At 31.4% G+C, this 23,042-nt stretch overlaps 1 protein-coding gene across 1 annotated transcript; it reads left to right on the forward strand.

Annotated features, from left to right (window-relative positions):
• Nucleotides 1–11,715: 11,715 nt before the first annotated feature.
• Nucleotides 11,716–19,799, forward strand: LOC105623416. The gene is made up of 5 exons (XM_012204809.1): nucleotides 11,716–11,735; nucleotides 18,656–18,836; nucleotides 18,968–19,125; nucleotides 19,209–19,328; nucleotides 19,622–19,799. Exons 1-5 carry the CDS (start codon nucleotides 11,716–11,718, stop codon nucleotides 19,797–19,799), a joined length of 657 nt encoding a protein of 218 aa, XP_012060199.1.
• The last annotated feature ends 3,243 nt before the right edge of the window (nucleotides 19,800–23,042 follow it).

Raw genomic sequence — 23,042 nt, forward strand, 5'->3', positions numbered from 1 at the left:
CTGCCGCCATCTGCCTCAGCAGAGATTTTTCACGAAAGAAAGGTTCGAAGAGGCCCAGAAAAACGCCGGACAATCTGAGAAATGTGTTTCTCTACAGGAACACCTTTCGATGAAACTTTAACGTCGCATGTATCATCACACAGTGGAAAAAATATTCTGATTATATCAACGAAAACTCAACAAAAATTAAGTTTTAGGATCAAACGGAATTTCAGCTGGTTATAATAACTAAAAATTTACTTAATCTCACTAAAATGTCATTCTTGTTGGTCTCTTTGTTGATTTAATAAAAACATTTTCTCAATATATATATATATATATGTATACGCGAAGAGAAATGCTCTTTGGTTCATTTCAAACAAAAAAATTAAACAAAGGTACGAAGAACTCTCGATAATTAAAAAATCAATTAGATAAAAGGACCAATGAAAGTCAAATACAGTTTTTGGTAGGTGAAAAATTAATCACAATTTGTTTGAAAATTCAATTTTATGAAATTATAGTTCTCAAATAGATCGAGATAAAAAAAATTAAATATTCTATCGAGTGCATGTATCTGCTGATTGTAATTTTACTTTGAAAAAAAAATGGCTTGTTGCATTTTGTGTGACGCTTATAAAATGGAATTATTCACAAATAAAAGATGTAACGAGTAATATTCTTTGTCGAAATACAATTCTGACAAATTCTGCAAATTTTTGGACAACTTATGATCATAACTCGATATCGAGTTCAAACTTGAAGAACGAAAACAGACAACGTTTAACCGAACCTTAAATTCAGTTAGACCTCACTCCACGATTTCTCTTCCTGCGTTCCTGTCCTTCCTCTCGCTTCAATGAATGAATACGTGAACATAAAGCGTCAATTCACATCCGCCTATTTCGGTGCAGGCGCGCGCCCTTCACTTTTCGTTGGGGGAGAAAATTATTTCTGGCAGCCAGGCAACAATCTTTTCTCCAAACATAGAGCAACGGGAGCTTCAATTTACCACACTTGGCCCGATTAACGATCGTTTACAAACGTCCGGCATTCTCGCGATGCGGAAGGCTATGGGGAGTTTCTATTATAGTTTCTATTCTCTTCCATACTTCGAATCGCTTCTCCATTATCGGTAAGTTCCCGTGAACGTGAGATCTCTTGCACAGAGTCGTGAGATCTATACTTTAGAAGAGAGAGCTAGAAGACAATAGAACAGAGTTTATCACAGCACAGTGCCGATAGTTCGTCGAGACTTATCGTTGATTGAAATATAAGAAATATATAAATAAGTCTATAAGTCATCACAAGTAGATAATCTATAAAAATGCGAAATAAGAAAAAGAAAAATTGTAGCACAACGTATATTGTACTAAACAATTATCTTATTAATAATTTATTTATATTAAGAAAATAATAGCTCAAATATATTAATGTACATATAACAGAATTGTGTGTTTACACGTAAAATATATGAGGTAACCAGATTTTATGTGATCCGATATCTAATACATTTTAATTCATTGTTTGTGAGTAATTACACGGTGAATTTAATAGATAGCATTAATATTAAGTAAGCAGGTTGTTCGTCTGATTCAATTACATAAATTTATTGCTTAATTTATTCAATTTTGTTGTTGTTAGTAAAGCAAAATGTAGAAAGTCGTGATGTAATATTTCATAAGTAAATATTAATTCAGAGTTGGGAAAGTTATATTATTTATAAGTTACATTTTAGGTTACTTTATATATGTTTGTTCTAGAAATTGAATACAAAAAGGAATATAATATAAAAAATAAATTGGAGCAAATTTTAAAATATAATATAAAAAATAAAATAATCCGAACTTATTATACTGAATGTCTATATAAAAAGTAATTTATAAGTAACTTGTGTGTGTAAAATAATTTTTCCAATAGTTTATATATTTACACTGCTTGTACTGTCTACACGAAAAAGATTCGTGTAGACTTAACGTAAACAGTACATAAATATTCCATGCAAACGTAATTTTAAAATATATTGCACAATCCTGATATATAAGTACTCGATCATCCTAAATTTTTACATTTTCCATGAGAAAAGGCAATGGCGCAAAATGACATAAGTTTTGTTGACAGAGAAAAATCGTGGGAAAAGCAGTCTATCGGGAAATAGTGCATTAAAGCACATCGGGTAGAGCTCCGGGGATCCTTGCAAATTTATGACATTTTCCTGACGATACCTTTCAGAATTACCAAAGGTTCAAGTTTACCGATCATTCGGCATGCCTCTCGTAACGATCGAGATGAATGCAACGCGTGCGTTCGTGCACAAGTGAAAAATGCGTGTACGCTGCGTGCGCAGCGTAACATATCGGTATATTGGCGCGGTGAAACTGGACGCTGACAGTTGGAAACTGGTTTCTGAGAGAACTCGCGTATGTACTACGGAGAATCGAAAAAGGGGAGAAGAAGATATGATAAAAGAAAAAGAAAACAGTGAAGAAAGAGAGAAAATTAGGCTGCATTCTGGAGAGAGCAAAAATTTGTTGTGTTCTAGATTTTTTCAGAGCAAAAAAAAATTGCAACAATGAAACGTGTATGATCAGTTAATGATTTTACAAAAGAATAGAATCGATATATGAAATCTGTCAATACTAGAAACCCAAAGCTAATTTTGTTCAATGTCTATTATATTAAAAGGTAATAACGAAAAGAGATTAGCAAATTAATTTAACACACAATTAATTTGTTATAAATTAAACATGCTGATATTACTGCTTTCACTGTTGAAATTTTCAAAAAAATAAATGAGAAACAGGAACACTGAGAGAAGGAAAAAGAAAAGAAAAAAATATGAAGGAGAAAGAAGAAATGAGAGAGAAAGAGAGAAATCAAGGAGCACGGTTACATTAATGCTGTCTAAGGCAAAGCATAGGCGCAGAGATTTAGGGGCGTTACTTAAATGATATAAATGATGTAAATATTATATATATATATATATATATATATATAATATTAATATTATTTATATAATAATATTAAATTTTATTAAATGACATGTATAATAATTTTAATTAAATAAATTTTTCCCCGAGGATATTTTAATTCCAATTTATCTAATAAGTTCGCTCTTCAGTTATCCTTAATAAAATTCATATAATTAAAACGTTGACTTTCACAGATTAAACTTTACTTTTATCCAATCTATAATTTTAATTTTCTCCTATAATTTTAATAATTTTTCCTGCAAAATTCTGCTACAAATATTTACAGAGTTACGTTGTAAAAACGTTTGCAACTATTAATGCTGAATTGGGTCGAATTTTCGCCGAGCTAACTCGGCTTCAAAATCGATCGAACAATCCGCAAATGAAGACAATTGCGGCCAACTCATATTGCAGCTCATGTTAACGTACGACGTGAATTCAGGATTCTCCCTGCAGCAACACGTTTGCAACTTAGGATGCAGCCTGTTCGTGCGAGAGGCAGACGAGGAGACAAAGGGAGAACGGAACGGAGGCAGAATACGCGAGTACGAGGAACAGATAAAGTCGGGACAGGCGGCGACGATGACGCGAGTGCGTCTCTCGTTGCTTGCAATGCGAGGGCGATGCATCTTTTTTTTATCTTCTTTTTGCGCACATTGCGCGCGTTTACGCGTCCGTGATTGAAAGGAGCAGCACATACAGTGTTTCGGAGAAGCTTCTCTACTGCCGATTCACTAAGGATTATTCCTGCTATTCCTATTTTATATGCTTATTCCAGACGAGAACACAAAGATACCTAGACACGGAAAGTCGCAAATTCTCCTCGTGTCAAGTGTGTGTAATAAAGACATAAATAAAAAAAGTTCTCACGTAAAAATGCATCTTTTTTGGAATGGAATGTTATTAAGAAAAAATTGATAATTAAATTGAAAATCAAGATCATCTGTAATTTTTGCTGCGTAAGACAAGAATGATTCTTTTAGTCAAAACAAAGAAATGACATTGAAACGATCGGTTCTTATATAACTATTTATTATTCCTGCATTGTCGAGGTTAAAATAAAAGAGGTATTAAATTATCGAAATATTTCTCAAATAACACAAAAACTGTTTTGAAAATTCAGATGCAAAGGAATAATCTAATAAGCAGAAAAATTGAAAATTGATGAATTCATTTCAATGCCAGTGAGATAAGAATGATCGTTTTTAGTCATAACGAAGTAATGATATTGGAACGATTGTTTTTACGTAACTGTTTTTTGTTCTTGCATTGTCGAGATTAAAGAGAGATATAGATTATTTCTCAGATAACGTAGAAACTGTCTCGTGTGAAAATTCGAATAAAAAGAAATAATATAACGAGTAAAAAGATTGAAGAGAGCACGACAAAAAAAAATGCATGTATAAAATATATGGATTAAGTTGAATATTTCACGAATTTCAATGAAGTAAATTTCCACTTGTGTAAATCACATCGTCGCACTAGCATGTCACGTGTCGCACAATTTCAAACTTCAAACAACGAAGAACGGCACAATCGCGGTTGAATCGAATCGCAGCCAAATCCGGCATGCGACTCGATCTCCCGCCGCTGCCGCGGAGTCTCGATCTTTGCGTTGCACTCACCATAATTTTTCGCTGAGATCGGCGTCGACGACGAGAGGTGAACGATACCGTTGCGCGGTCGCGCGCGAGGATGAAGGAACGCGCTTCGCTCGCGGCGCGCGTAATCACCGCACTGTGCACGCGTCGCGTTTCGATCAGAGCGGGGGCGACTCGATCTTCGGCGCGGTAAAACAAAGCGCGGGTGGACCGGTAGTAGCGCGCCGGGTCCGCAGTCGGAGCGAAACGGGACGTCGGGACGGACGATGGACCCGACAGCGACGCAACAAGTGACAGCCTCCGTAGTTCGTAGACGCTCGTAGTTCGCGGCGAGATGCGTGCGTTTGTCGATGGCGCCACTGCTCGAACTGAAACGACCTCTCTTTGATATTTTTTCTCAAAATATTGAAAAGAATATCCAGATATAACGAAGGAGAAAGAAGAAAGAAGGAAAGAAAGAGAGAGCAGACTTTTATCCTCGGAATAAAATTATTATGTACAACTTTATGCACATAACACGATAAAAAAAGTAATAAGATTGAAATGAATACGAAAATCGATGCGTAGGAACAATGCGTTTTAAATTTATGTCTGAATGGCCTCTCTCTTCTAAAGATCCAATATATCACAATATAATGTGAATAAGCTTTTAATAAATAAATTTCTTGCTAGTTTCCTATATAGAATTTTTTAATGTTAAATGCATGACAAAAATATTGATATTTTAAATTCGATTTCAATTTCAAAGATATGTTAATCATAACTGTAAAAAGAAATGATGTATTGCAATAATTTTTTGAGGCAAAAATATTATTACGTATATTGTTAATATTAAAATATAAATTTCATATTACCATGATATAATTATTATTTAATAAAATAATTAATTAAAATGTGTTAGAAAAATACTATATAAAAATTAAATTTTCATATAATTTAAAAAAAATTATTTGTAGGAATTTTTATGCTCGATAAATTTTATACTTGGGAAAAGAAAAAATCGTTTAAAAAAATTTTGACATTTCAGAATTCTAAAATTCAATCTTCGTTAATTTACCGACAGAATCGCATCACTAACGATAGATTTTAATATCTTTTTCAATATATATTTCAGTATATTATGATAAATACTGAATATTTTTAGCATAATTTGATTGGTTTATTATTAAAAATTGGATAAAACTTTCATATTTAATTATTATTAAATTAATAATATAAATATTATTCATACTGAATTACACTGTTGGTAAGCACAACATTAATAAAATAAGTTTCCAAAACTCGTAATTATGGTTTCATTTCATGTTTAATTTGTAATTCATGAAGACAGATTTTACATTACTGACAAATAAAATGTTCGAAATAACAAAGGATCGATACATTTTTTTAAGTAATAAATTTGTTCTAGTTTTTATTATTTTTTTCAAAAGTTTTATTATAATAAAATAATTAGGCTTGCAAAATTAAATGCTTTTGGGGCAATTTTATAAAATTCTAAAAAGTACATAATAAATAAAAAATTATTCTGCTTGTATTTGCTTAAAGAAATACACGATAGATGACAGCACAAATACCATACAGAAATGCACACACGCTCGTGATGGAGTTGAGAGAGTTCTACTTTATTGTCTCATATAAAAGATAAAAACGGAGAAACCTTTAAAAGGTTTACTTTTCGTGTATCTGAAATAACAGAAAGATTATATTTACACAATTTATGAATTTAGGTTAATTTAAAATAATTTTTTTTAATTAATTTAATGCAACTATATAGAAATCTTGTTTATATAACATCGTTAATACAAATATAGAAGAAAAAAATTATACCGATCAAGTTTTGTTATGTAACTGACATGTTTTTATCTTTAAACTCAAATTATTCCATAAAAACAATATATTGGTTTGTCCGGAAAGTTCGTGCCGACTAACCTATATAATTTAATAATTGTATACTAAAATTTAAATCTTCTGCGTTTCAATTTTCCTTCAAAATCGGCACCCAATATATAATCTTATTAAAGCATTTTATATTACATCAATACAATTTTCATTTTATATGCTATAAATTTTATACTATTATGTCAAATATTGATTTTTTCATTGTAAACTAATTAGACGAATGTCAAACTGGCGCTGCTAAAAAAAATAGAACCTGATCTTGTTATCAAAATAAAGTATCGATGAACGGATGATTTGATTGATTGAATGGATGAGATCGATCGAGATGAACGAGCCGAACTAACTCCCTCATTTAAACAAGCCGCGAGCGATATGGTATATCTGTTTTTTTCATTCGCATATGTCAACAAAAAATAGCAGAAACTTTCTTTTCGACGTTTGATCTCGATATAACGTTTAGTCGAATATTTATTTATTCTCTTTCGACAGCACAAAGAAATCACTTACGACAGATTACAAATTAATATGAGATTCGCTTGCGTTCAGCACTTTCTTCTTCTTTTATGGATCGTTGTCCCTTTTGAAATTAACATAATATTATATACTTTCCCCTCCCTATTTTTCTTCGTAAGTTCCCTTAAAATTTTGTATATCCCAAAATTTTCTATTCAATTTTTTATTTCAGTTTACTATTTTACTCACGCAAATAAATAAAGAACTTACACTTCTTAAAATCTTTCTTGTCTATTACTAATATAAGTATATACATGTTGATGATAATCTCATCATTTTGAAATCTAGCTTAATTTTAACTGGCTTAACAAAAAAAATTCTGACGTGAGATTTAGATGATTACACGAAATATTTTTAAAAAATGGTTTAACGAGTTAATGCATTTTAAGGATCACTTCGACCAACTTCTATTAACTTTAATCGACGGTTAGTCTATTGGAATTAACCAATCACATCTATCGTTGACAAATGCGAAGTGTCCCTAGATCAGAGATCCAAAGTATGGATAGCAATACTAATAGATTACATAAATTTTTAGAATAATAAATTACACTTCATTTTTTATTTTACTAGCTATAAACTTGCGCTCTTTCATAATTTCATATACATATGTGTGAAGTTGGATTGCTAAAAATAGAAATCGTAGAAATCAAAACTATATTTCAAAATAAATTACAAATATCAAACTTCTTGTGCCTAAAATAACTCGCGTCGTTATCGCCGTCAAAGCTATCGCTAACAAAAATCATTAACAGGAAATAGATACATTCTTTATACATATTTTTATCATATATTTTTGAGAAATAAATTTATAAAATTATATTCAATAAATTAAAAACTAGAAAGAATAATATAGTATAGATAAATGATAATTAATTCCCCTTTTCTCGTTTTTTATATATATACTAAACCTAGATAAGTCGCAGGTATTTGCCATTTTATAAAGTAGGTCACAATCCACATAAATTTGGAAATGCCTTAGATAACAGGCGAATTGAAATATTTTAACCTTTTAATGTTACATAAATATTCAAAATAACCAAAGAAAAACACTCCTAATTATTCCAATCGATTTCAAAATTAAAAAAAATTTAGAATTTGCTGTCTTTGTTTTGACAAATTTGAAATTAAATTCCTTGAATAAAAGTTGAAAAATATTTTCTGAATAAGAAACGAAAATGAAAAATTTTAAAACATTATAATGTAAGATTTCAAAAACTCGATTAAGATTATCTTAAACATAAATTAGGGATTTATAAAACATCGATACTTCAAATAAATTTAAAAAGGATTAGAAATTGACAAAAAATATTTTTAAAAAGTTATTCTCAGTTCTTCTAACGATTGCTTTTCTCTTAATTTATTTTATTTTATTTTATATTGCCTTTTTCTTAATTTATTGATTGCATGTAGGATTTCAAGGATAAGCCTTCTTCAAAAAGAATTCTTCTTGTCTTAAGACGATAAAAAAAGCTTTCCGTAGATCATTGCAATTTATGGCCTTTGCAGCGACATTCGCGAACACAATCGCTTGGGGCGTCAAAGAAATACATTCAAGAAAGATAAATTGTATATATGTCACGCGCGGAATTTCTTCTTATCCATTTCTTTCAATCTTAAGAGAATCTTTGCAAACAAGCACATATATTTTCGTCAATTATCTGTTATATTCAACATGTATTCCATTGAACAACAGTTTTCCATTGAATAGATCAAGATTTTTCAATAAAAAAGCCATAATTTTAAAGTTCTTAAATTTTTATCTGCTAAGTTTTTATGTGCTAATATTTCTTATTTTCATTCGTTAGTTTTTTATATTGAAAAATAAAATTTGGAAAGTCGTAAATTACGAGAGGATTTGTCGAAATTCCAATTTTATATGAATGATGGATGATGCAGACTTCGTTTACTTATATGATAGCCACAAAAATTCTATTCGGATTCCATTGTAACATTCATGTCTTTTTTCATTCATCAACTTTTTGAATTTGGTTCCGTTGTTCACCTCGATTATAATTCGGGAAAAACGACCAGTTCTCAAGGAGTAAAATGGAGGACATCAGATTTTCACGGCCATCGAGACAGACACTTGGTCTGTCTCGTGCTTTCTTTCTTTCGTACTACATGGAGACAAAACGAAACAGGCGACAGAGCATCACCGTAAGAACCTGCAACAGCAGGGTGCCACACTGACATTCTTGCCTACAGCACCTCGTGCTGTAGGAGTTCGTGTCTTTACTTTCACTGCTCGTAGTCTGATCTAAGATACGTTGTCTCTCGCGGTGACACCTTTTCGCATCCCAAAGAGCTGCCACGGTGACCTGATGTAGCCGTGAGTCAAAGCGAGAGATGAGCGATCGACCGGATGCAATAATGTGTAATCTCTTTGATTGTGACCAGTCCATTCCGGCCGCTAGCCGGACAATATCTTTGTCGTTTCATTGGCAGCAAGATCGTTGGAATTTGAATTTACATCGTGCTGAACGAAGATGAGCCACGGAATCCAGCATGACATAGATTTCGCGAAATGTGCGTGTGCGTGTGCGTGTGTGCGTTCGTGCGTGCGTGCGTGCGTGTGTTCGTGCGTGTGTATGTGTATGGGGAGGGGGGGCATTGGCAATCGAGATAACAAAGATGACAGAGTAAAAGAGATGGAAAACATTAAAAAGAAGTAACACATGGGGAAATGTGGATAAATAGCGTCGACCATCTTCTAATCGTGAATGAAAGGGAAAGGAACCTCATAGGAGAAGCTATACACCTTCGTTTCCTCGAGATTCAATGGAAAATAAGAGTAAGAGTGAAAGAGAAGCAATAAAAAAATAATTAATATTCGATTATTCTCAGATTTTTATGGAAGATTAATTTACATTTTGTATTTTACAGAATCATCCTCCTATCTTAGATACCTATCTATTTAGAATATTCTTTTTATTTTAGAATATTAGATTATTATTTTTAATTGTACTAATTATATCAAAAATTTAGATTTATAACCAGCATATATAACATTCTTCATATTTTTTGCGCTTTAAAATTATTTTATTATTTAATAAATAATAAAATTATTTAATTATTGTAATTATTAAAATCACATAGGTACTAATTACTTAATAACATTATGCAAAAGGCAATATAATATTCTCGAATAAAACAGTTTTTTATTTAAAAATTTAATATTTATAAAATATTTATAAATTATCCACGTAATGTTAATAACAGTAACTTATTTTATAATAAATTTCTATGTAATATAAATTATTATATACAAATTTAAACAACATGCGTTTATAATATATTATATTAGATATATTTTAGCAAAAAAGAGTGTAATATATTTTAGTTAAATAAACAGAATTAAAAATCGCGCGTGTTGATCTCGGAATCACTCGAAATATTACTATTTAACGTATTTCAAGAGAAACAGTCGGTAATATTTCCTATCCAGAAATACTGAATATTTATTCGAGATTTATGACAAACTACGTACTTTTGCAAAAATAAAATAATTAAATAATACCTTCGAAAATATTATCGTTAATTTATCGGGCAATCACTATCGCCGACATATATGGCTAATGTTCTGTAATCGAAATGTGAAAAGGTGCGTTATTGCCTAAGACTGTTGATTCCTCTTCAAATTCTTTAATACTGCTTAAAAATGTAATATATTCTAGTAATTAAAATATCCGATAGCTGTGTCCAAAAAAAAAACGATTAGTAAATTACAATTACAAAGACAGCACCGAAACAAAGATATTGAAATACAATAAAATAGTAATATTAAATTATATAGTATTAAAATAGTAAATATAATTATAACATTAAAATAGTAATATGCGTGTTTATATTAATTTCATTTGAGTAGTAAGTACATCTCAATTGGCTATCTATCGTTGTATTTTTGCGTTATGAATATTTAATTTACGCGCTATATATAACATTCGCTGTGACTCATATAGGCATTTTACTTATATTAAAGATATCTTGCGTTCGTCGAGCAGAACAAGCCACGATAAGTCAAAATGATGTTAAAATGAATCGTGACTGAAATAATCTTGACAAAACATAATATATGCTAATATCGTTCTAAACATATTAATGGATTTGATCGTAGTAAACTTATAGGATAACAAATATAGATTGTGAGAAAAATTTCTGATGATTGAAAATGAACGAACCAAAAGATTCTAATATTCATATTGATTAGAATTCTCAGGCAGCTATAAGAATTATAGAATTATACAGAAGACTTAGCCAGAAAATTTTGTGTCTGGTTCATTTTCAACCAAAATTCCGATTAATACAATACCAGACTCTTTTTATCAGATAAAGCGAGTGAATAGACTCCACTCGAGCTTTGTGTAAAAGATAACGTAAAAGCCCGGGTATTCGCGACATTGCACATGCATTATGCGACGTAAGGGGGTGCACGTATCGGATATCGTAGAGTATCGTATGTATCGCTATCATGGACGGCTTTAGCACGGGTGGTTGCTGGCAGAGTGAGAGTGCCATATATATAGAGAGAAGGGGAAACTCGACTCGGCACTCCAAAGTACACAGCCTCCGCGATTACAGTGGTGTGCTCTTTCGGTTTCCTTCCATTTGGTTGTCGCCTGATATTCATTCCCTCGCGGGCCGCGCGCCAGTGGTAACAGTCGGCCGACAAAAACCGGTGGTTTCCACACGTTCGCCTCAGAAGGGCATCCGCAGAGGACCAACAGAATCCGCCCTAGGCCGCCGACATCATGAAACTTACGCTGTTCACGTGAGTACGCCTTTCGACGACTCACGAACTCGAGTCTACAGAGAATAATCGAGTGGTTCAATGCAAAAATGAAATCCATAATTCATAAGACCCTCCTGCTACTTCGCAATTTAAAAGAGATCTTTACGGATTATGGATTTATTTCATTCTCACATTTGAGCTCATCGATTTCTTCCCCGAATTCAACCACTTCATGGTAACAAAATCGCAATCATGTCTAAGTTTGATAGTGCGATTGCAGATCGTGCTTATGTAACGAACTTCTCTATTTTTCTCAGCGAGAGTTTGTTTCGCGATGTTGCTAAATAAGAAGAGATGTTCCCTTTCGTAATCTTAAATTAGATATATTCCGCGTCCGGAAGGATTAAAGAACTAAGAAATAAAAAAAAAGCAAATTGTTCAATTGCAGTAATCGCGAAGCGAGATGCAGTTACGTATTACACGTTTGATTAGCAAGAAGGAGTTAATGAAGTTTAACGATTCAATCGTTCGCCCACTAATTTCGCACGATCGTAAATTACTATTATTCGTAAATCACTTTTGGTGAGACCTGAATAATTCCAAGGTTATATGTTCGTGATTGAAAGGTACATGTATGCTACCCGTACACTTCGTTTCAGTCTTAATATCTGTCATCCTGTTACCTGTAATCAAAATTACTAACCTCCTGCCAAGGAAACTGCGGCTGCCAGGCGTCGATAACTTTCGATCTTGCAGACATAGATCGATTTATGACGCTTAATAGCCAACATATCCCGGATCGTTTAACATGCTGTTTCTATATGGATTGAAGATAACGCATACCGGTTGCTGACTATAAAACACGTGCCCTGACTGTACAGGGAGTTATTCAATCACAACCTTTTATATACTGTCACTTATTGACATTACATTCACACTACACGCTCCCGTTCGACGACATTTCGATCCGATTCATACTCAGTCGTGAGTATGGCTGCAAATCGAGTATTAATAACGGGATGCAGAGAGGCACGTTATGCAAACGAACGATTGCACGGAATCCTTTCCTGGTTCTGACCAGGAAATTGATTAGAAAAGCTATAGCGAGAGTGAGAGCGCATAACAACGATTATTATTGAAATTGAAATTAAAACACCATTTACTAGAAAAAAATTTCGTATAAATATAACGGGTGTCATTACTTCTCTCCTTGACATTATACTAATGAGCAATGCGTGGTAATGTGTCTTCGCTCCTACACAAGTCGACGTGAAAGAAAAATAGAAAAAAACATTTATTATACTCGTGTTTTAATATCTCTCCCTGAAGATTCTTAAGCACGTAATAAAAAAGATGCAGTAATAAATACATATTATTGTCAAAGAAATGAGAAGACTCGAATAAAATATATTAAAACAAAGCAAAAAGAACAAAAGAAAAAGAAAACCTAAAAGTTTAATTTTAAAGAAAGAGGAAAAGAAAAATAAGAGAAAATTAAATTCAGTATTATATCTTGTAATTAGTTTACATAAAACGTTGATCATTTAATAAATTGTATTTTAAAATTACTCTTCCGATTTCTCGAAAGGAAAAAAGAATTAAAATATTTCTTTCAAGAAGAAATATATTTATTGAAACTAACAACTGCTTTAATAAAATGGCATTGGAATTTATATTACAGAGAGTTACGATTCCATCTTCAACTTGAATGACATATATAATAAATCTTTTTTACTAAACTCAGGAGAAAAGATGAGTAAAGAGAGAGGCTACAATGCTAAGAAATACTAAAATATTAGAAAGGATAAAGTCGAGGGAAAGATGAGAGGTAAAAGCGACAAAGAGTTCTTATATGCAGGACAGGAGCAATGCAAACCCACGCACAAACGCTAACGACATCCTGCAGGCGGAATATAATGCGAATGCAATCGCTTTCCTCCAAGGCGAAGTTCCAGTGAAGTTCAGTGATCCCACGTCATGATGCGATATAATCGGATGGATGATGAATTACTTCACTCGCGAGATATTATAAATCAAGATTTGCGTACGTCGGGAGATATGCTATAACGCTATAACGCGAAAATATATTCCATATTCGGGCAGTTTCGCAATCCCCTACACAACGAGAATTATGTTCATTAATTACGAGGCGGCTATTCTCGTTTACCGGTGAACCGGTTCGCTGATAAAAAGAAAAAGTAGATCGCAGATTCCACAGGCGGGTAAATCAATTGCACGAACATAACTTCTTTTGGGTTTCATTTTAACTTTCCATTAAGATTTCTGTATTAAATATCATCATTTTGTATTCATGCTCCTTGTTTTGACTAAAAAAAAACTCTACCTTTTTTGTTGCAAAAATATTTATAATATATATTCCGAAAATAGTTCTTAGTTGAAAACAATGATAGTCACGTTTCTATTACTTCATTAAAATAAAATATTAAATTAAATATTAGAAGAAATGAGAGTAAAGAAAAATTGACACGATTTTAAGAAATTAAAAAATGATGAAGATTCTGAGAATCAATACTTGTCATCGTATCATTATTTATATTTTATATTATGATATAAAAATAGATTTAAACATATTATGCATGTAATTTTTGTTAATAATCATAAGTCGATAAATTAATACAACTTCCATGCTGGATTATTAAATGTCGTCTATTATTCAGTAATTCAAAATTGTATTCAAAATATTTTAATACATCAAATTGAAATAAAATCCAGAATTAATGATAAATAATTATAATATTCTATATTATGTATTAAGAAGTAGCGAATTATATCCTTCACAATATGTAATATTTAATGTAATATTTAATGTAATATTAATCAAATATATTCAACAGTTTTTACATTCTTCATAAATACTTTTAATTATTTACTTTATTTAAATAAATAAGTAATTGAACGAAAAAAGGATTTTAAAAAAGATCACAATTTATCTATACTTATAAAATTTTAAAAGCAAAAGAACGAAAAATAATCCATCAAAAAATAATAAAGTTAAATATATTATTAATCTTCAATTATTTGCACTTCAATTAAAATACGGATTGTAATATAATCCCGTTAAGCAAAGACAGTAAATATCCTTGCTAACGGTAAAAGCATAATATCGCGTGATGTCACATAATGAATAATGAACAACAACGTTCCGTTTCGAAGAACTCGGGAGTCAGATTTTTATCCTCGACATAACAAGAATATTCATTTAGAATATTAATGAAACGCTGGTTAAAGTATCAACAATATAAAAATATTCAATGGAGACGTTATCGTGACACAATTTGATAAATGGTACACATTATTTTCAATTAACTTCGCATACAGGCTACGGGACAATTTTTATTCTTCAGAATGTATCCTTTCAACAATAAGAAGCATTACTCGCAAATAAAGGACTTTTGCAATGAGGCGATAGTAATTATAGCCAGAAGCGTGAAAAAAACTTGCATCAAGAAACTGCTAAAGGCCAACCTCTAGAGAAGAAGAAGCTCGAAGTTGTAAAAGTAAAAAAGGATACTTAATTCGAGACATTGGAAATACTAATATTATAGCTAATGTTATAACTGCGAGATTCATATTAGTTTTCATAAAACTATCTGGACAAATTGTATTTCAGAAAGTTAAATATGGTAATAAAAAGATTATCAATAATAGTGTAAATCTGCTTTACACTTAAAACTTGTTCTATTCGATCTTACATTATTACTATTCTCCATTGTTCAACTATTACTATTTATATTGAATTTACATTGAAATTCGTGAATGGATACAAGGTCACAAATGTAATAAAACCATTTAAAAAACTTTTTTCGTCGTTGAAGAAAGCGTACAAGGTAATCTTGAGAAGTTTTGGTAAAATTATCCTGTCGCAGACGACGCTATTTGATAAATAAGTACACCAAGGAATCTGCTTACAAATTCTGTACGAGCAATGACCAAGTTTGGACGTGTTGTAATATATTTTAAAATGTCTGCTGGAAATTGAGGACGCGAATACAATGATACTGCTGACTACTTGTTCAGAATTATTTATTTTATATTTAATGCAAAAATATAAAACTTTTTATAAATTTCCATTAATCGGAAAGTTTTCTTTAAGATACGATAAAACGTAGAAATTTTTTTCTAATTTCTTTTAATAATTTTAGACGCAATAAAAATAAATTAATAATTTCTCTATCAATAGCACGCGAAACAACCACGTTTTGACTTAATTATTTCCACATGGCTAATGCCAGTCTAGCTGTGTAAACATGACTATAATTAATGAATGACGAGATAAATGAATGAATTATTCTTAAATATGAATCAAGCTCGCTGATTGATAATTGTCATCCCATACTTAATGATTAAAAAAACAAAATTTTGATCGTATTCAAGTTTAAAAAAGATTGATGTGTACTATTTCCGCATTCAGAAAAAAGTAGTAGTGATAATTATAAAAGTGATAATTGTAAAGGTGGCAACTATATGTATAAATCTATCTAATTATTAGAATTAATATACATAATTGAATAAACTATTTTATAGTTGTAATAATCATAAAATAGTCCATTTACTTCATTATGTAATTAATATATAAAACTCATATAATTGCCACCATTATAATTGCTATACAATATATTTTTTCCTCTGAATGCATTAATGCAATCTCATGGATTCATACAAGTAGCAGAAATATTTAGCTCCTGATTATTGCGGGATACTAAAGTTTAGAAATTGGTATTAAAAATATTTAGATTTAAAAAAACAACACATTTTTTTTATACAATGTTGTTATTTCATTGTTCTAAGTATCAAGTATCAGAAATCTAATATTTGCCAATTTAATACTGAAAGCCAATTTAATACTGACAATAGAAATTATTTATTTTAAGTATTGCAAGTATTGTTCAGTACTATAAATAATTAATTACTTTCTTTCAGTAATAAATCACTAGCAAATTAAATTGGTCAGTATTAGATTTCTATAATGGAAGATATCGTCATTGTTCTCATTTCAATTCACGTTTCGAATTCGTACTTTCGCAATCATTCAACATGCGTATTCTTACTATAGATCGAGATCGCCGGGCTCATCGTTTCCCGCGGATCCCTCGAAATTTCTCTCCCTTTCTTCATCCCGGGTTCGGCTGGTTTTCTTGACATTTGTGAGCCGCCTCACGTATGAATGTCCCGTCGTAACGGCGCGGCCAATCCTGAGCGCCGCGAGTTGCACGAGAACCGTGCAGAGAAAGTGAGTCCTGTGTACGTGAATGTCACAGGTCAAAATTTACCTAGTGTATGCGGATCTACTACGAGCGAACGCGAACGCGAAACGAACATGCGAACAAACAGGCAGCGCGCCGAGCGTACGTAATAATCGTTGCAGCGCACGTCGCAAGTAGGATCTTTCGTCCTCGGATTCCTTTTTCGATCCTGGCGAAAGTTACGATTGGACAACCGTCCTGTATACGTCCTGCGAAAATTTCCATTTTCATTTCAAAGAAAAAAATTCAATTTATCCCATAATAAAAAAATCTTAAGAAGCAGATGACTCAAAATTTAAAAATTTATTTTTTTTCGAGGGAATCTTTAATAAGAAGCAAATCTTTGAAAAGTTTTGAAACTCTAAAATTAGAAATAAGATTCGAAAAAATTTAATAAAATAGAGCTAAAATTTAAAAAAATCTACTTTTGTCGAGAAAAGCCTTTGAAATTCCAAAATTAGAAACAAAAATCAAAAAGATTAAGTAGAGCTGCTAAAAATTTAGATCAAATAAATAAAAATATATAAAATAGATGTTACGTGATTTTACTTTTTAATAAAGAGGTTTCGAAAATCTTAAAAATAGTATAAATCATGATATAAATTATATAAATTATATAAGAAGTCAATCTTGCGACATATAAAATGGTTCCTTTTAAGTCCTTAAAGTAACAACAACTGCATAATCTTGCACTCCAGCTAAATTCTCTAAGCAATACTCTGACTTGCGTTTCACTGTTTTCTAAGTGCAGCCCGTCAATTTAACCGCCGCAATAATCGCCGTAAACTCGTTTCGCGATGGCGTTACGTGCTACTTAAATAACACACTTTTTTAAGCGCGAATAGCAATAATATATAATAGAGTGTACAGTTTTCACACGATCATTCGATCGTGATTTGGCACCTTTTTCTCGGTCTAGAAAAAACTATTTTCTAAAGCGATATAAAACTATTTTCTTTATATGCGATTGTATGTTATAACCTGTCATCTGACAACACGACATTTATGTATGATATTGCATTAAATGTTTGTACCCTTCCCTGTTTATCCTTTAAAAAGATATAAATCTCCATTTTAGTTATAACTAAATATTAAAAGAATTACAATTAACATCTAAAAAAATTAATTTTTATAAATCTTGCTAATTAATAATATTTTTATAATTTCATGCAAACTGCACACTGACTATACTCTCTCTAATTTCAACCAATTTCGACATGAACACGAATTTATTGATAAAATTTATCTATCATAAATTTAAAAGTCGTAAATTTGAGAAAAAGAGCATAAAAAAAGCAATGATTTTAAGAATTTTCATGACGTTGTATATGCAGCAAATTTTTTTTCTAAATTTCATTAATGTCGCGCGAAAGCACTAATTTTTAACTTTGAACTACATTTTGTTTTTTTATACAAAATCGGTTAATAAAATTGACAAAATACAATATGTCAGGAAGATCATGAATCATTATAGAACGAGACTTTCATCTCTCCGCCTATTTTTGTACATTTACGGTCGATTTTTCTTGTTAATTTTATAATTTTGGACTTTTTTCTTTCAATGAAAACAAGAAATTTTGTAAAAGAAAAACAAACTTAGAAAAACCATAAAATAATTATGTAATATTTTATCAAAGATAAAGTAATAAGAGATGCTAATATAGTCAAAAATTATAATGTGCGTGTTCTTTGCAGAATATTAGCCCTCTGTATAATAGCTGTCTGCAAATCAGCCGAAGAGGAGTATGATTATGAAGAAGAGGTGGCAGCGCCGGTGACGCCGGCGCCGACAAAGCCAGCAGGTGGTCGACTGGGAGGTCTTCTATCTTCGAGAGGACGTGCTACTATACCAAATGTAGGAAAAAAGAAAACACCGGTGAGGCCAACATTTTTTATATTAACAACTATGCACATGAAAATATGGAATAAACGAAAATATGAAAATAAATTCAATATCTCAATCATACATGAAATAAATCTCTTTTTTTTTCTCCTTTCCCTTTCCAGGCACAATCAACGACATCGAAACCAGTAGAACAAGCACCCGAAGAAGACGAGGTGGAAGAAGAAGACACGGTTGATGAAAATGAGGAAAACGAAGCGCCCACGACGACAACCGAATCTGCGAAGAAACTTCGGAATAACGGTGGTGTCAGGCCTTTCAGGTGATCACTTATGCAGTGAAATATTCCGCCGTAAAATAAAATCCAGATATATTTTATAGCAGATGCGCACTTTGTAATTTCAGATCAAATGAGGATCTTTTGGCTGCCTTGAAGAGGCGAAGAGCTCAGACAGGACCCAGTACTCAGTCACGTGAAACTGCTGCCACGCATTCTGCAGTGGAACATACCACAGCTAAGTCGAAGTAATGCAATATTAAAAAAAAAAGATATTTACTCTACAAATAGCATTTAATGATTTCTATTTCAAAAAGATAATATATATAATATTAATTTATAAAGACGAATATCTTAAGCGTCCTTTTACACAAAATGTGTTATGTTTTCGTTACAATTACTAATTTCGTTTTGTATATTTTGAATTTCTTATTATCAAAATTGGAAAAATTATTGACTGTTCTAAAATTTTATATCCTTCTTTTTTGTTAATAATAAATGTGAAAAAAATAAATAATTCAATGGCGTGATATGTTTCTAGAGCCACCACAAGTAATCGTAACAATAATAGCAAGACTAGCGCAGGTAGCGAGGCAAAACCATCGGGACGCGGCAGGTTCGGAGGAAGAGGAAAGACTGTTCAGGAGGAGGTCGAGGAGACTCAGCGGGAGGAGGTCCAAGTAAAACCCAAAGCCAGCTCCTATCGCAGGCGCAGTTAAATCGATTACTAATTCGTGATGAGAGTTGCCTAAGCTTGTTGATTTCTTAGAACGCGCATCAATCGAATTCGACAACTGATCAGCGCCCGAAAATCATCGTCTTTCTCACAGTGTATTGTTATTAATTTTATAAAACAATCTAGCTTGCTGAATTCTTAGGCACTCAAACAGAACAAAAAAGTCACTTGTGACATAAAAACGACGTCAAAATGTCTTCAAAATAATTACTGAAAATCATTCAATCGTATGATTTATTTTAACATCATTCTAACGTTATTATAACTTGTTATTAGGTCTGTGAATATTAATTCAGAGCGTACTTTCGATTTCCATATACGTAGAGTTTCGATATACAATTAACATTAAATAAGAATTGTATAAATACATTTTGAACCCAAGTTATACGGAGACATTATGTCTTTCTCAAATAATAGCGAATTACGATATAGTTCAAACGATAGCTTCGTTTATTTACCGCGCGGTATTAAAAATATAAACGATCAATAGAAAGCTAGGAAATATCAATTATGTTACGATGGGTGTTAATCGAAAGGAGCAAAATCTTCCTCTTACCCAAGGAACACATAAAAGTCAATAAAAAATCGAAGTTACTTTATTTTAATTCTTAACATAAGAGTCAAATTTTATAACAAAAAATTTATTTGACTTTCATGACGTCAAAATAAAGTCATTTTGACTTCCTCTTGACTTGGTGTGTTCCTTGAGTAGCCATATTGAGTTTCGATCGACGCGTGCATAAGGGATGATGGAGTAGTGATGTGTACATAGCAAAACACTGTCGTCCGTCAAGCACCTAAATCATCTATTGTATAAATGTAAATTAATGACAATGTGACAATAAAGTTTCTCTGGAAAGCGACACTATTCCTTGTAGTTCAATTGTTTTCACAACATAACTTTTACTGAAGATACTTTCCATTTACATAATTATGTCATTAGAATATGGAAAATACGGAATGTTCAAGATCAATATGCAAACTTGAGATTATAAATCGAGATAAGCTTCTGTAAAACTACACTTTTTTATGTAACATTTTTATAATGTATATTACTATTTGTGTTAATTAAATTCATAATTACATAACAGAAAAAAATATGAAAATGACTTGTAATTATAATAGATAACAAAGTTGCAAACAAGATAATAAAAATTTTACAATTTGTTCATAATTCGTAAAAATTAATCAATATTTTTATAATTTATAATTTCTATATATTAATTGCAATTAAATATTTACATATGCCCAAAACTATTCTTTTTAATTATTCTATATTTAATTCATGCTAAATATTTTTAGTTACATTCATAGCTACTTCACAATAAAGTGAAAGAAAAATTTGTGAAAAATTTATTACTTTTAATATTTCTCTTTTTAATAAACTTTTCATTATTTTATCTCTTTGAATCTTATCCTTACAGAAATCTACTAATTTATTATCGAAGTATTAAAAGCAAAAGAAGTTTGGAGAACTAAAAGCACTGAACAACAATGATTTTAATACTTAAAATAATTAATTACTTTAATTTAACTCAATTATAATCTTATTTTTATAATTTTCAATAAAATATCTATTATTATTTTTTAATAAAATTTGATGATTAAAATTTATTTTGTGCAAATGAAAAAAATATAGCTATTTTTAATTATGACGTAAATTATCAATTAATTATCTCATTACGAGATATATTTTAATCTCACGAAAAAAAATACAATAACTCATTGTTCCTCAAAACAAAGATGAGAGGCAATTGAAGAAAAATGAACGCTGCTGAGCTACATTATTAATCAAGTGTAAAATCTTTATTGTGTATAGCAAAAATTGCATAACAACGTTCTATTTGTGCGTGTATGAAATTTTACTCTTACATCAGATAAAAGTAACATGATATTTATATTTATAAATAATCTTCTAATTGTTTAAATATTTATATATTATACATACAACAAACATATTAATTGCAATTAAATATTTACATATGCCCAAAACTATTCTTTTTAATTATTCTATATTTAATTCATGCTAAATATTTTTAGTTACATTCATAGCTACTTCACAATAAAATGAAAGAAAAATTTGTGAAAAATTTATTACTTTTAATATTTCTCTTTTTAATAAACTTTTCATTATTTTATTTCTTTGAATCTTATCCTTACAGAAATCTACTACTAATTTATTATCGAAGTATTAAAAGCAAAAGAAGTTTGGAGAACTAAAAGCACTGAACAACAATGATTTTAATACTTAAAATAATTAATTACTTTAACTTAACTCAATTACTAATATTAATTTTCTGTAAAAACAAAAAATAAACTTAAACGCGTGAATCATAATTTGAGATTTAGGCGATCTCATAGCAAATGTATTCAATTCCTAACTCATCCGATCGGCGCCGGACGCCTAACGTTCACCATTATTGTCCCGTCACAGTTCGCAAATGCTCGAGCCGTGTAAAAATAATGCACACGCATCCTCGCGGAATGTGCACACAAGAGAAAACGTCCTACGACGAACTTCGGAATGTTGGAGGCGTTCGGGGCGTGCACTCCTGCATTCTTACATTATGCGAGTGTGGCACGAGAAGTGCCGCATTACCTACCACTCCCGAAACTCCGAAAGTTTGGTGCGACCGACCCACTTTATTGCCGATAAATAATCCAATCACGACCTCTTCACAACGCTCGTTTACTGCTCCTTTCACCCTCATCGAAATGTCTCTTGCGCATCCAAACTCACGATATGCAGAAATGTCTTGAACTGCACGATCAAATCAAATCGCGATCCAGGCTTTAAAAAGTGAAGTGCTTAAACAAATCAATTATTTATTACCAAAAAATATTACAGCACGTTCTAATTAAACGTAATACTTATCACAGTAATAACAATGCAAACTATTCATAAATAACAAATCTGTAGAGGGGAAGAGTATCCAGCGAGTCATTCCTCATCGCTCAATATATTGCACATTTTGACTCCTACACAACACATTGACAATAACGGAATTTCAGCACAAAGGATTTGAATGCTGGAAACTGATCGGCAGACTGCGATATAAATCTGCGACTAATCCAAAACTAATCGAAACGTCGGCGTTTGCATGACCTATAAGTGACCGTAATTCGTCCGCGAGAGAGAGAGAGAGAGAGAGAGAGAGAGAGAGAGAGAGAGAGAGAGAGCGTACGTACGTAACGTTAAGTTACATACTACGTACGGTACTTAATT

This window comes from Atta cephalotes, assembly GCF_000143395.1.
Source record: "Atta cephalotes unplaced genomic scaffold scaffold00057, whole genome shotgun sequence".
NCBI classification, from domain to species: domain Eukaryota; kingdom Metazoa; phylum Arthropoda; class Insecta; order Hymenoptera; family Formicidae; genus Atta; species Atta cephalotes.

Bases quoted from the DNA above. Each gene is read 5' to 3' on its own strand.
- LOC105623416 (XM_012204809.1), top strand. From the start codon at position 11,716: ATGAAACTTACGCTGTTCAC. The intron at 18,837-18,967 runs GTGAGGCCAACA...TTCCCTTTCCAG, and splicing joins TAGGAAAAAAGAAAACACCG to GCACAATCAACGACATCGAA. The intron at 19,126-19,208 runs GTGATCACTTAT...TTGTAATTTCAG, and splicing joins GGTGGTGTCAGGCCTTTCAG to ATCAAATGAGGATCTTTTGG.